At 28.5% G+C, this 16,840-nt stretch overlaps 1 protein-coding gene across 1 annotated transcript; it reads left to right on the forward strand.

The window, feature by feature from the left end:
• Positions 1-12,669: 12,669 nt before the first annotated feature.
• LOC127257863 (scarecrow-like protein 32) lies at positions 12,670-14,800 on the forward strand. The gene has a single exon (XM_051284357.1). It carries the CDS (start codon positions 13,211-13,213, stop codon positions 14,567-14,569), a length of 1,359 nt encoding a protein of 452 aa, XP_051140314.1. The 5' UTR covers positions 12,670-13,210; the 3' UTR covers positions 14,570-14,800.
• The last annotated feature ends 2,040 nt before the right edge of the window (positions 14,801-16,840 follow it).

Raw genomic sequence — 16,840 nt, forward strand, 5'->3', positions numbered from 1 at the left:
ATCACTTTTTAATTAATTTGTAGAACACATGACAATTGAAGTATTTATTATAATAATGAAATTTGAAAAATTACACATATTTAATATTTGGATTTTTATACTAAAAATAATATTTTCATCTTCATTTTTACCAAAAATAAAGTAATAGGTGAAAAAATTATTAAAAAATTAACATAAAAAACAACACACATTTAAAACTAGAATAAAAAAAATTATGTTCTTATTTATTTGATTTTTTTTTTGTTTCATCCATTGTCATTTTGTTGCATTTTTATCTTGTCCTATTTTTTTTCTTCCTTTTGTATGCCTAAAAATTATGAAAAAAAATATAAAATTACCATAGTATTAGTATTTTAAGAAAAATATTTGAATATTAACACTAAGAAAATAATACACATAACTAATAAAATAAATACGCAAATATATGTATAGAAATAAAAAATAATTTAAAAATATTCAATTAATATATATAATCTTTCTAACTAAGACAAAATATCTTATGGGTAAATTGTTCTTTTAGTCCCGTAACTGACCTCTTTATCATTTTAGTCCTGTAAGTGGAGCTTGTCGCAAACTAGTTCCATAAGTAAAAAAATTTTCACTGTTTTAGTCCTCCGGCGCTAGAGACGCCCGCGTGGCTCGCCGGAGATGACGTGTTCGCCAGGTGTCGCTGACCTGGCGGATACATGGATTTTTTTAATTTCTTTATCATTTTTTTAATTTTTAAATTTTTTTAATTGTACCAAATAAAAAAAATACAAATAAAATAAAAAATAATAAGTTTTTTAAAAAAATTAAGAAAATGAAAAAAAATAAAAAAATCCACGTGTCCGCCGCTGACCTGACGGACACGTCACCTCCGGCGAGCCACGCGGGCATCTCCGGCGCCGGAAGACTAAAACAGCGAAAAATTTTCACTTATGAGACTAATTTGCGACAGGCTCCACTTAAAAGACTACAATGATAAGGGGTACAGTTACGGAACTAAAAAATAATATACCCTAATATTATAGAAAGTTATCTAAATAATTAAGCATTTGAAATCAAAAATAAAATTTAATCTAATAATTTCTCCATATTTATATATATTTAACAACATTTATCCAAATATTATAACATAATTATAAATGCCAAACACAACAATTGACTGTGTGTGAACATCTTCCGACATCCAAATTGTATTTTCTTCCAAAATGTCTTCCAAAACATGAAACCTTGTGAATACAATAAAAAAAAATAAAAAATAGAATGAAAGATAAATTACAGTAACAATAGATTGTTTGATTAACATATCTCAACAAATAAATAGAATAAATTAAAAAGAAAAAAAAAACAAAAAATAGAATGAAAGATAAATTATATTAACAATCGATTGGTCCATTAGTATATGTCAACATTACGGCGGGGAAGACTATTAAAGTAGTAGCACATTCCATCTTCAAACGCAAAATTTAGTAAACAAAAAATAGAGAAAATATGAACAATAAAAATGATCAAAATTCGTGAAAAAACCCGTAAAAAAAAAAAAATTGAATTCCAAAGCAAAATAAATTTGACATTGATCTCAAATACATCAAATATATATAGATAGAATATAGATCATGAAAACTATATCATTCTAGTGCCCATTTTTTCTAACCGCAATACCCCTTTATAACTTTTATCATATAACTATATTTTTTGTTTTATTAAATTAACTTATAAATATATTTTATTTTTCATTAACACCATACAAATATGAATATAAATATAATTATTAATAAAAAATAAATTAAATTAAGAAGTAAATTAAATAAACAAAATTGAAAACACAGATATACATATAAAATTAATCTAAACTTCATTACATTTTTTAAAATTTTAAATTTAAATAACATTATTTAAAAAATAGATTGAGGATATCATGTTTGTTATTAAAATATTATTTATAGATTATAATCTAATAAACAAATAAAGTAATTAAATATAAAAATATTTATAAAAAATTTATATAATAAAAATAATTAATTAAAATATTAATAAGAGAAAGTAATGAAATAGTAAATTATAATTTTGAAAAATTGTATAAAAATCAAAATAATAATAAAAAAATATTTTAAAATTCTGAAATTGCAGGATTTCATAACGTAAAAAAAAAAAAATGTGAAGTCCACCTATTATATAGGATATGTCCTTGGTGAATTTTCAATTGGGTTGATAATTACAACCACCTTTGTGATTTTGCATGGACATATATATATATATATCATAACAACTCCATACATATATACAGTCAAAATAATTCATGTGGCCAGCACTTACCTAATTTTTTTTTTTCTCAATAATAATAATAATAATGAAATGCAAGTTGGCCATGCAAGTTTATTGCCAAAAGTGGAAGGGACGAGTGACGTTATTAAAAAAACCCCTTTTGTAAGAGTGGATGCTGACTCGAATAATAAGAGAATCTTGGATGCAATTATAAATAAATTGAAATCTTGTAATAATAATAATAATAATAATAATAATAATAATACACCAATAGATAGATATATAGATGGATAGATAGATACGTTTCTAGTCGATGAATGGGCAGATGAGGTGAACCCCAAAATTAAGATGACACGTCATATCATCGTCTTTATAATATCTGCCCTTTCAAGGATTTTTAGGGCCACTCAATTATTTGCAGCCACCCACTTTTATTTATTTAAATAATCTTAATAATAATAACAATAATATATATGAAGAAAATTTAAATTTAAATTTAAAGAAAAGTGGAGAAAATTGAAATTGCGATGTTACCTCACTTATCAAGTCGTTCCTTTCATCCATTTATTTCTCCTATAATATCTTTCTTTATTTATTTTTTTTTCAATTAATTTCCCATATTTGTGAATCTTGTTTCTCCACAAAAAACCATTTTTATGTGTCGACAATTCGTGCATTCTATTTGTAAATTCAGGAACCAATGATATGCCTTTGTCTATATATATATATATATATAAATTGATAATATATGGCAATAATCCACGCAATGTACTTGAAGTAAACATATAACATGTTAGCACAAGACAAATAAACAACAAATAATTTATATTAATATAATACAAAACAACGTATCGTATGAATTGACAACATATGATAATTATTTTTCAAAACATACGTTACAATTAATTTCAGTATATATGACATGTTACCGCAACATAGTATATAATGCTTCCCCATTCCACGAATTTTATGGTCATTTGATATGAAGTATATGGGTGAGTAGTAGCGTCATATTTGTAAATAAATATAATATAAATGATAAAAATAAGAAGTATGCAAGAGTTATATATTATAAATAAAAAATACATAATTTTTTAGAGTATGTGAATTGTTTTTATTATATATATATATATATATATTCATGTACATGAACTTTTGTATTCACTTTAAATTTGTACTATTTACAGTATATATTCATTTTCTAAAGAAAATATATCGCATTTATTTATATATAGGAAATTATAAATATATATCACACTGGGAATTAATTTATACATATTATTTATAATTTTACTGGAATAATAATCTAAGCCCAGTCTTTGTTTGTAAGTGGGCCACAATAAGTTCTCAATAAACTCGTTATGTTGGGCCAGCCCATAATATTGTTAATGTTGTTTGGGTTGTGGATTTGTATATTAGAGTATAGTCAGCCCACAATGTTGACAATATATAAAATATAAGCTAAATTGCATAAAATTAACATGTGCTTTATGAAATTGCGCTAAATCTCCGTATTTTTAAAATTGCGTCAAACTCCCTTATAATTTCATAAACTCTGCGTCTAAGCCTTCGGCGGTCCTTATTTAACAGTATTTGACCTAAATGCGTCCAAACTGTAAATAAATTTTAGAATTTTAATTTCTAAACCTCTAAAATTACAAATATATATATTTTTCTTATATTTAGCCTTAAAAAATAGTAAAAACAAACTTTTAAAACCTGATAAAAATAACTATTTTTTAGTATATTTATTATTTTTTTGAAACTAAATACAAGAAAAATGAATATATTTATTATTTTAGGGGTTTAGAAATTGAGATTTTAAAATTTATTTGCAATTTTGGAGCATTTAGGTCAAATACCGTTAAATAGGGACTTCCGAGGGGATTAGACGCAGAGTTTATGAAACCATAAGAGAGTTTGACGCAGTTTTAGAAGTATAGAGAATTTGGCGCAATTTCATGAAATCACGAATAAATTTTGTGCAATTTAACCTAAAATATATATAAATAAACCATAATATATATATATATATATTTTATAGCTTTTATTTTTTCCTAACACCTAAAATATGTATAAATAACAAAAAATATAATTTGACAATACAATTATACAAATATGAGTTAATAAAATACTATTATTATGAAACATAAATTGACAATATATGATAATAATCTAGACAATACTTACTACAGTTAATTTCAGCATACAATGTATATTAACAAAGCATATATGTATTTTTATATATGAGTGACAAAAATAAGAGTAGTTGGAAAATTCAATCGGAGCACGACACAAAAAAAAATTGTGTTGGCATGCTAATGAACCGGGCCATTTTCCGGGCTAATGAAGATCGGACCGTGCCTGGCCCGGTTGATTTTTAAAAATAATATTTAAATTTTAATAAATATATATATTAATTTTGAATTAAAGAGAGATTGTAACATCATTTGATGATAAATGTATAGTTTGTATATGTTTGATTGAAGGTTCAATTCACAACCCACTTCTACTATTAAAGTTTATTTTGTTATAATTTAATTAAAAAATAAACAAAATAATTTAAAATTAAAAAAAATGAAAACGGACCTGCACGGCACGGCCCGATTTTAAACTGGATCATGGTCGGGCCTGCCTTTCAAGGCCCGATTTGCAAATCAGGCCAGTATGATTTGAAATTGGGTAGGCCCGCCACGGAAAAACAAACACCTACAATAAATAATTATTTAATTTAGTAAGTTTGATTAAATATTCTCCCCGTCTGAATTTTTTTATTTTTTGTTAAAATATGAGATGTTATTTCAGGCCCATGCATTTATTGGCCCAATTTATAGGCCCAACACATGAACATATAAAAAAAAAATAGAGACAAAGATAACACTCTTAAAAGTATAAAATTATAAATATAGTCCATATAAATGATTATAAAAATATACTCCATAATATTCATTTTTATAATTATTAATTTAAATGAATTTTAAACGAAGTTAAATTTCGAGAGTTTTTTTCTTTTTTTTTTTCTTTTTTAATCAAATCCATAACCTACCCAAATAGATTCAGTTAAATTTAAAATCTCAAAACTTATAATTTGTCCCACTATAAAAATTTTAATCCGAATTCATCCTGTTAACATCGGAGCGAGGGCGGGTGCACAACAAGATCAATCACAATTGTCATCCCTAATTAATAAATTGTAAATAAAATATTTCTAAAATTTAGGCTTCGTTTTTTATTATTTCAAATTCAAATCAAAATTATTTATCAGATATATTTTTTAATAAAAATATATTATTTTATTTTACAGAATATCATATCAAAATATTATTCTCTCCATCCCGAGACAATTGATGTGTTTAATTAGTGATACAATATTAAAGTAATAAAGTTTAATAAATTAATGATAGTATATTGTGATACTATTTTATTATTATTTTTTATGTGAGTGATGTTCTTGATATTTTTTAAATAACAATTAATATATACGATATAAAATTTTAAATATTTTAAACACTACATATTTTAATAAAATATATATAATATAAATATCATTTATAGATAATACAAATAAATAAAAATGTTAAGATAAGTTTTTTCTATTCAACCATGTCAAGAATTTTCCAAATATAAACTTATTAAGTGTTCGAGCTTTTGAGCTCGTTCGCAGTATTCGAACTCATTTGCAGTATTTGAGTTCGACTTGTTAAGATTTTTTATTGTTTGAGCTTGTGTTTGTATTTGGTTCGATTAAACTCGTTCGAATTCGTTTGTCTTATATATTTTTTTAATTCATATATAAATTAAAGTAAAAATTTAAAATTATTTTGTTTATTTATTTTCAATTGATATTTTATTTATAAATTATAAATTTATATGTATATATATAATATTTATAACAAGGGTAAACTGTTTTTTTAGTCCCGTAACTAGACTTTCTTATATTTTAATTCTGTAAGTGGAGTCTGTCGCAAACTAGTCCCATAAGTGAAAATTTTTCATTGTTTTAGTCCTCCGGCGCCGGAGACGCCCGCGTGGCTCGCCGGAAGCCACGTGTCCGTCAGGTGTGGCGGACACGTGGATTTTATTTTATTTTTTAATCTTTTTTTCAATTGGACCAAATAAAAAAAATTAAAAAATGCAAATAAAATTAAAAATATTTTTTAAATATTTTTTTTTAAAAAAAATAATAAAATCCATGTATTTGCCAGGTGTCTCTGACCTGGCGGACACGTAGCCTCCGGCGAGCCACGTGGGCATCTCCGGCGCCGGAGGATTAAAACAGTGAAAATTTTTCACTCTTAGGACTAGTTTGCGACAGGCTCTACTTATAAGACTAAAATGACGAGGGAGTCCAGCTACATGACTAAAAAAATAGTTTACTCTTACAATAAATATATTATTTTAACAAACATTCGCAAACAAAATTCGGACTTGTTCGTTAATAAAATGAACCTATTTATGCTATTCAACTCAGCTCTTTAACATTTGTGAACAAATTTTAACCGAGTTGAACCAAAATGAGTCCACGAATAGCTCAGCTCACTTTCATATAACTTATTAAATGTCTGTATATATTCCCTACCTCGTTAAAATGACAAATACATATGATCCAAAAAATTCTGTGTTACATTGTAAATAAATTTAATAACACGCATAGGAATTCAAACCTGAAATTTATAACAGTCTAAGCATCTCAATCTACTGCAAATCAACAACTGAATCCTGCCAACTCATCTCATACATATATATATATATACATACATATGCCATACTATATATTAACCTGTCTATTTATGTCTTTAACTTTTCTTTTTACATAAAAAATCTTTATAAAATACATTATATGGTATTCAACATTTTTTTTTTTTTAATTCAACATTTTTTTACTAAGTCTCAATACAACAAAATATTGCAAGGTATAGGACTAAAATATAAAGAATATATAAGAAAAGATAAGGCTAAGGTTTGTTTACTTATATAATATATGTATATATATATAATTATTCAATCTTTCAAAGTTTTCTTATTTTTTAAATATCGTATTTAATAGTTTTTTTTTTTTTTTTTCATTCAAGTTATCATACGGTTGTGTTTACTTTGAATTTTCAATATTTTCGATCACCATTTTTACACATAGGTTCTATAAGAATATACTACCTCCGTCCTAAAATTATAGTATGGGTTGTGTTTGGCACGAGATTTAAGAAATATTGATATTATATTGATAGTGGGTAAAAAATACGGGTAAAAGACTATTTTGCCCTTGTGAGTGTATTAGTGTAAAAAGTAGTGGCAATTGTGTAATAATAATGAAAAAGTAAGAGTAGTTTTATAATGATATCACTATTTATAGAAATGAAACTATTATTTTGGGACGGATAAAAATGATAAACAGGACTATTGTATTGGAACGGAGGGAGCATTTTTTTTTTTTATTTCTAAAAATATTATATCAATAGAAATCTATTATTTTCTTTTACGAATTAAAACATTAAATTACTATTCACTCGTATTTGTAAAAGAGCTGCGGGATCTGGTGTAACTCAATCAAATCAGCATGGTGCTGATTTGATCAAATTAGCATATTACATAAAGATAATAAACATATATTATATATTAATATATTTATGATTGTTATATTATAATATTTTACTGTGTTATACAAAATTATATATTGTACACTTTATTTGATATACTGATCAGATCAAATCAGCAACACCAAATCCACGCCATTGATTGTAAAAGTATGCCCATTTGTCATTTCAATCTATCTACTAAATTGTGCTCATACTATATTTAATAAATTAATACAAACATTTTAAAAATTTTACCAACTATTTTTCTATTTATTTAGGCTATTGCTACAATTCATTCAACTCTAACTAATTCAAAACTTATATTACTAACCCTATCAAAATTATAACCCTATCCTTATAAAAGTACAAAAATTTAAATTACAACTTTTTAATCTTCATATCCAAAAAATTTGAATACACTTTTACAAAATGAATGGATTATTATACAAACTCAAATAACTTAAAAACCCCAAATCAAAAACAAACCCAAATAACTTAAAAACCCCAAATCAAACAAACCCTAAATTTGTAATATAATCTTTCACACACAAACACACATATGTATAAATATTATATATGTATATATATATATACCTTTGGGTTCCATATGATGTGGGCATGTGCAAGTTCAAGTCGTCGATCTGCTTACTTTGATGCTCTTCTCCATTGGGAAATGAGTTTAAGAGAGTTGTAAGAAATTTTGAAATTAATGAAATGAATATATGAATGTCTGTGCAGAAGTGTAGTCAGATTAATAATTAATTGTAATGTGTATGGAATTGCTTGGGGATGATGAGTTGTTCGTCGTTTACTTATTGTAATCCTCAAAATCATCGAGCAATATTTAAATTAAATATAATAATAATAGTATACAGTACTACGTCGTTTAATTAATTAATTTATAATGAAGGGAAAAGTGCAGTGTTTTGACGGGACGTGATTCGCAGTTTGTGGGTGTCTTAAGATTCTTCGAATGCATCTTCTGGGGATTCCAATGAAACCGACAACATACGACAAATTAATTTCATTCAAAAGTCACTTACCTTTAATTCTTCACAATATATATATATATATATATACACTTTTTTTTTTTTTTTTTGTCTTATTTTATTTTAGGGTTGGTGTATATGATTTGGATCAGGGTTTAGAGATATTTTAAAAGTACTTTGATGATTTGAAATTATTTGAAAATAATAAAAGATTGAATCAAGAATAGGTATTTGATGACATAAATAAATGTTGGATGTTATGATTTGAATAAAGAATATGCTTATGATTGAATGTGTTAAATGGAAAATATATATTTATGATTTTAGTGAGATATGTTTTGTTGAATAGTGCTAAAATAAATTTGAAAATATAACTTTAGAGGGTGTCGGTTTTTTAGAATTGCTAAATGGAAATTTGGTTTTGAAAGAGGCATTTTAAGTATATAGAAAATAGGTACATGGTGTGATTGATATATATATATTAAAAAGAAAGTTGGGAATCCTGTGCTGATTCAACTAAGTCAATATAATACTAATTTAACGTGATATATGTTATACATATAACCAGCCTATGGTTATACACAGTACATCATATGTTAAATTATAATATAATATTATATTATAAATATGTTGAGATATGTATAAATATATGTTAAATTCTTGTATAACACATGTTGATTCGGTCAAATCAGGATTAAGCTGACTTGACCGGATAAACAACTAATTCATGCCCTAAAACGAAAATCATTGTTGACTGTAAAATAAATATTTGATTTGACGATTTATGTTACAATGAACAAATAAATTATTATTATTATTAATGGTACGGAGTATAATAAATTTAAAACACAAACAAATTAGCCCTCAAGTAAATATACTTGATTCAATAAAACTTGACAATTTAAATATATATACTCCCCCGGCCCGAGACTAAATATTCATTTGTTTTTTGCACGTAGTTTTAAAAATATTAGTATTATATTGGGATATAGTAGGAATAAAGTAGAAATGACTAAAATAACCTTATTAGTATGCGTGATATAAAGGTAATGACATTTGTGTAATATATTGTAAGTTGTAAGGGTATTTGTAACGTTAGGTAGATAGTACAATAACTAAAAAAGGAAATTTATACTTTGTTATGAGACAGACTAAAATAGAAAAAAAGATACTTTGTTATGGAACGAAGGGAGTATATATATTTAATTTAAACACGTAAATTAAACCCCCACCCCCCTTCCCCCCCTATTACAACATACATACAAATATCCACTTCCTTTAAATAATAATATATAAATATTTTTGGTCCCTTGGAGACCCAAAGTTTTACACTTTTTTGCATATCCATATATATTGTTCCATTCGATTGACCAATATAATATATATATATATATTTGTGTTGTTTTATTTGATATTTAAAAAATGAAAGAAGTATTTTTTAAAAAAAAGAGAAAAAGCCATAAAAGAAAATGAGATATCTGTAGTCGTCGCTAGCTGCAGCCATGAAAAGAAAAGGCACATGGATGCGTAGCCCCACTGGAGAATAATGCCATAAATAATATATTAATATTATCGGAGATTTTAATATTATTATTATTATTTTTATTATCATTATTATTATTATTATTATTATTATTATTTTTATTATTTTTATTATTATTATTATTATTATTATTCTCAAAATCAATCTACGACTGGTCTATTTTAAGCTACTGCTGCTACTGCTTGTGGGCTACCCACAAAACACACACGCAGTCGATAAGTCACGCCTACGGTCCGCATGGAACAAATATCGTTCCATTTACACAAAGGTTATTGGAGTTTTTGAATTTTTATTTTTATTTTTTTTTTGCAAATAGTTAAAAATTATTTATTTGATGCGATCTTTTGTAAAAATATATATATTTAATTTTATTTATTATAAAATTATTATTGATAAATAATGTTAAAATTTATAAAAACATATAATTAAATGGAATATATATATATATATATATATATGATATGTTATAAAAATGGACCCAATGTAAGGAAGGGATGGATATATCCACATGGCGGTTTGGATACTACAACATACTACGTACACTACACGCAAGTTTATTTGCATATGTTTATTTTATACTCTCTACGTCCACTCTTGATGGTCACATTTATATTTTGCATCATTATATTTAACATTAAAAATATTTTTTTATTTATATAATTTTTTATACAAATGTTCTTAAATTAGTATTATAAGACACTAATAAAAATATTTTTGCAATTTTTTCTTAATTTGTATTACATTTTGATATAATAATTAATATTCACATATCAACACTCAAAAGGTAAATGAGACCCTTAGAGTTGGACGAAGATAGTATTTTTCTTTGAATAATAGTTTAGATAGTTAAACATGGTGTTTTGTCAGATAAAATAATATATTTTTACAGAAAACCACGTTGATGAAATAGTAAAAATGTAATAACAATTGCCAAATGAACAAAGCTGACAATTTGGTGGAAATTGTAATTTTCTAACGGGTAAATTAAGGGCTCTATTTACATTGATACCTTTTTTTTCGAAACAATAAATTAAGGGCCCTATTGAATGATATATCAAAATTATAGGAAACGGTAGCATAAAATTTAAATATTGGATCATAGTATAAATAATTAATTGTATTGAATTTGCGCTTATATATTGAAAGATATATAAAAATGTACAAAGTATGTTGAACTGAAGTATTCAACATATCGCTAAATTCAGCACAAGATCCGTATCATTATTATTACATGCATGTCGCCCGCGCTTTCGACTTTTCTATATATATATACATAAATGTCTTTATACATGCTTAATATAAGTTTAATTAGGCATATGCTTCTGTAGAAGATTTGTAACTTTTCATCTTTGTTTTTTTCTGATTCAAACAGTGGTGATAATTGATTCTATGATTATCTGTATGTGTCTGTATTACATATAAGTAAAACAAGTGAATAAGGATAAGAGCTAATCATGCATGTGTCTGTATGGAATCTCTTGTATACAATCAATTTAAATTCATGATGTGTAATAAAATGATACAAAATTGGGGCTGTCATTGTTGGCTCAGAATTATAAAAAAATAAAATAAAAAAACCCACCCCACACTTTTGTTCCCATCTGCAAAATTAATCAAGAATTTAATCTTTCGAAATGGCTGACTCATCTGATGTACAACACACACTTGCTTTCCAAAACCAAACAAACATGTAATATCGACCCTCTTACTAATCTCCATTATTACAAAATTAATATTGTCCCGTAAAAATATAACCTAACCGTGCGGAGTAAACTCATGACAGTGATATCATATGTTCAAACCCTCGATGCATTTTGAACAACAGAACTACAAAAGCAACAATATTTCTCATATTGACCAAATCAACATTTGTCACGAAGATAAATAACATTTTATATATATATATATATTTTGTAGGGCATATGCTATATATTATAACTCAACATAGGATAAATTATAGCATAACATGTATTGTATTATATATAAAAAAATATTGTTTACCTTCACGAGTCGTATTGATTTGACCGGATTAGCATCGGATATATACTCTACATACTCTCTCTCTCTCTCTCTATATATATATATATATAATACATATGATGATTTGTAGCACTACAAAAATGATTTGTAGCATGATGATGAATGCAAGTAGCCTCAGAGTAAGCCAAACCAAAACTGCTTTCAGTCATTACTGCAAAGAGACAAATTCCAACTCCCACTTTCCGACAAAAAAATCAAACCCCTCGCCGGCCACCTCACACATATATCCATCCAACAGATCATCATCGTCATCGTCATCATCAGCTGCCCCTTAGCTGCTTCAATTCATTTCTTTCTTTCTTTCTTTCTTTCTTTCTTCCCAGATTTGCAATTCTCTCTGATTTGAATCTGAGAATTGAAGAATTCTGTAAGAAAAAAGAGACAGGAGCTTTATTAATCTGTGATTTCGTCGAATTCAGGCACAAGTCCCTGTTGATCTGACCATGGGAAGAGGAATAATTTTGATCCTGGAATTAAAGATGAACAGTCCATTTCTGTTGGATTCATTTGCAGGGAAAGTGTTTTTTTCCCCCAAATTGTGCAGAAAGATAAACCCTAATTAGAGATCGTTACGTTTCCCAATGGCCAGGTACCACTCCCAGTCTAGTCACTTTCTTTCCTTTCTGTCCCTCTAATTTTATCTTATTTTTAATTTCTCCCCACCTTCTTCCACCTCCAATTTCTTGCTACCTGTTTTCCGATTTGCCCTCTTCTTAATTCTTACAACTCATTGGTTTGTAACAAACTCCTGCACTAGAGGACACCCCCCCTCCCACCCACCCACCTACCTTATTACACCCCCACCCACCCTACCCATGATGCAATTCACTGCAGAAACCTTTCATCAAAACCCTCCTTTCTCAGCTGCTTCCATGAACAAGAACTTGCAGGCTCTCCGGTCCAGGCCCTGGCCGGGATTTCCGACGCCGAAATCGATCGGGAGCTTTGGGGACGCCAATTGTATGGAGCAATTGCTGGTGCACTGCGCCAACGCCATCGAGACCAACGACGCCACTCTGGCGCAGCAGATCTTATGGGTTTTGAACAACATCGCGCCGCCGGACGGCGACTCGAACCAGCGGCTCGCCGCCGGTTTTCTCCGGGCGCTGATTTCCCGAGCCGCTAAAACCGGCAACTGTAAAATGCTCACCGCCGTGGCTAACGTCCACGCCAACGATCTCGCCATGGAAACCCACAGATTCTCCATTATTGAGCTCGCGAGCTTCGTCGATTTGACGCCGTGGCACCGGTTCGGGTTCACGGCGGCGAATGCCGCCGTGCTCGACGCCGCGGAAGGCTCGCCGGTGGTCCACATCGTCGATTTGAGCCTGACTCACTGCATGCAGATCCCAACCCTAATCGACTCCATAGCCACCAGACTGGAAGCTCCGCCGCTGCTGAAACTCACCGTCGCCGACACCATGGAAGACCTTCCACCAATTCTCGACCTCTCGTACGACGAATTAGGGTCAAAATTGGTCAATTTTGCTCGATCGAGAAACGTCGCCATGGAATTTACTGTAATTTCTTCAACCTACTCCAATGGCTTCTCTTCTATAATCGATCAGCTTCGAATTCAGCAATTACTGAGCTCGGAAAACAGCGAAGCCCTAATTATCAATTGCCATATGATGCTCCATTACATTCCCGAAGAAATCCTCCCCAATTCATCGTCCTCCATTGACAACACCTTAATCCCAAACAACTCTTCTCCCCGGACAATGTTCCTGAAAGCATTGCGAAGCTTGAATCCGGCGCTGGTCTTGGTCGTCGACGAGGACGCCGACTTCACATCGAACAATCTGGTGACTCGATTGAGATCTGCTTACAATTATTTATGGATTCCGTTCGACACAGTGGACACATTTCTGCCGAGAGGGAGCAATCAGCGGCAATGGTACGAGGCCGACATTTGCTGGAAGATCGAAAACGTGGTTTCGCACGAAGGATGTCAGAGAGTGGAGAGGCTGGAACCGAAGAGCAAATGGGTGCAGAGAATGCAAGGCGCGGGCTTCAGAGGAGTGGCGTTCAGCGAGGACGCCATTGGAGAGGTGAAGAGCATGCTGGACGAGCACGCGGCAGGCTGGGGAATGAAGAAAGAGGAAGACGATCATCTTGTTCTTACATGGAAAGGGCATAATGTGGTTTTTGCTACTGCTTGGACACCTCTTTGATTAGTTTAAGGTAGCTGATTTAAGTTCGAATCTTAATTATATATTATTGCCAGAAATTCATATCGATCAGTTTTAATTTAGCTATATATAGCAGCATATATATATATATATATAGGTTGCTATTTTTACCATCATCCATGGCGGACGTTCGACTGATCAGTTCTACAAAATGTACTGATTATTGTAGTGTGGGTATGGAAATTTTCGTAATCATCGTCTTCTTTAACTTTTATCTTCTTTTTCTTCTTCATGGACGCGTGCGTTATTTTGTTTTTTGCATATCTCTGAAGCTTGCATATGGTTTATGCGTCAATTATCTAAGTGAGTGTCATTTCTTTTGTATAGTTAAACTAATTTTAGCGTTAATTACTGCTTGTTCTTTTGCTGGAAAGGAATATGTTGATATTTTAAGGATATATATAAGATTTTCCAAAAATATTATTAAAAAATTATAAATATATGTTATACAATATAAACATATGATAAAAGTTGATAAAAACTACACAAAAGCGCACAATAATATTTGTTAGAATATTTTCATAAATTTTTATATTTTACAATTTAAAAAAATTCAAACTATAAATACTAAACAAACACAAATATATATTCAATGTGATTGTGGTATTGAAACATGGTATTTCTTTTCATTTAATTGGTGTATAAGATGTAGTTTTGAAATGTTAATTTCTTTGATCCAAATGTTTGGAAAGAATATTGGTGGTGTATGTTTTTGGGAGTAATTTTATTTTTGTTTTGATGTTTTTTTAGTTTTTTCAATAATTGAATGTAATGTACGTATGGAAAAATTTGTAAATGATATTATATTTTTTATTGAAATTTTAAAAGTTGAACAGTAAAATTTAAGAAAAAAAAAAGAAGGAAAAACACAAAAATAAAATTGATATATTATTATTGTGTTCAGGGTAGACAAAAGTTCTTTGGCTTTACAATATTCGATTTGATATGTGTTCAATTTAATCTTCACAGTCACTACTTGAATAGTGTGCTTTTCGATAAAGTTGCTCTATACCGGCCTTTCTTGTTTATCGTAATAGCGTTGAACTTATTACGTGGTTGGCCTTGGCAAATGTTTCGAGCAAGTAATAGTAAATTCAACAATTTAACTAATAATTTAACTGCAAAATCGACAAAAGAGGTTAGTCAAGTCGCGGGCAATCATAATAAGTTAGTCAAGTCGCGGGCAGTTATAATAAGGTAGTTCGGAGGCAACCCCTTTAATAAAGGCGAAACGGAAAGTTGGTGTATCCATCGTTAATGGTGTTGGTGAAGTGTAACTTATTTGACGATGGTTACAATTTAAAAAGAGCGTGAAAGTTTGCCGAATACGACACATATGGTTGATTGTTATAATCAATATATAAATTTACTCTTTAGGTGATTTTTTGAAACAAATTTGATGATATTTAAATATTAATTGAGAATTATTTTAAATTTCATCCGAAAGTTAAAATATATTTAAACTTTTTTTGTAATGTGTATACACATTTGTTAAATTTTGTAAATCACGTAATAGGAACGCACCCTTGCCTCGATGTGCAAGAAATAATTTTTTTAGGGTTGAAATTGAATTTGTAGTTACATATATACCTTAAATTTTTTACACTATTTATTAAAGATAATTTTCTAAATATATTTGTATATATCACATTAAATATATATTTCGTCTCAAAACTTTATTTAATTTAAATAAGTATTTTTTTTTTGGTGATTTAACTATGTAGTTTAAGTATTTAATTTGATAATTCTAATGAAAAAATATTACACTTTTTGGAACCTTAAACAAACATGCTCTAAATAATTTTAAATCAATTATAAATAGTGTTGAATCAAAACATTCATAATAATTTGTCAAATAATATCCCTAAACAAACAAATTTAGGGTTTATTTACTTTGATCCACATATATATATGTATATATCTTCTTATTTAATTTTTTTTAAAAATTTAAGCTTTCAATTTTATTTAAATAAATACATTAAACCTGCAATTAATTAAAAATAAATATTTGTCCCGGAAGGGATGGCCGTGGTGTAAGGGTTGAACATGTGACCGTTAAGTCATGAGTTCAAATTCTCGACGTCTCAAGTCACTTGCCACAACTTTTTAATTGGGCCTGGTTTGCAGGGTATTAAGTTCGGTCGGAGATTTACCCAGTGCGCACTTTCGGGTAGCGGAAAAAAAAAATAATAAAATTGATTTGATAGTTTTATAACTAAAAATTATTAATAATACCATACTAAAGGCTATTAT

Source organism: Andrographis paniculata, unplaced genomic scaffold (genome assembly GCF_009805555.1).
Source record: "Andrographis paniculata isolate CXL003 unplaced genomic scaffold, ASM980555v1 Contig59END, whole genome shotgun sequence".
Lineage (NCBI taxonomy): Eukaryota > Viridiplantae > Streptophyta > Magnoliopsida > Lamiales > Acanthaceae > Andrographis > Andrographis paniculata.

Bases quoted from the DNA above. Each gene is read 5' to 3' on its own strand.
- LOC127257863 (XM_051284357.1), top strand. From the start codon at position 13,211: ATGATGCAATTCACTGCAGAAACCTTTCATCAAAACCCTCCTTTCTCA.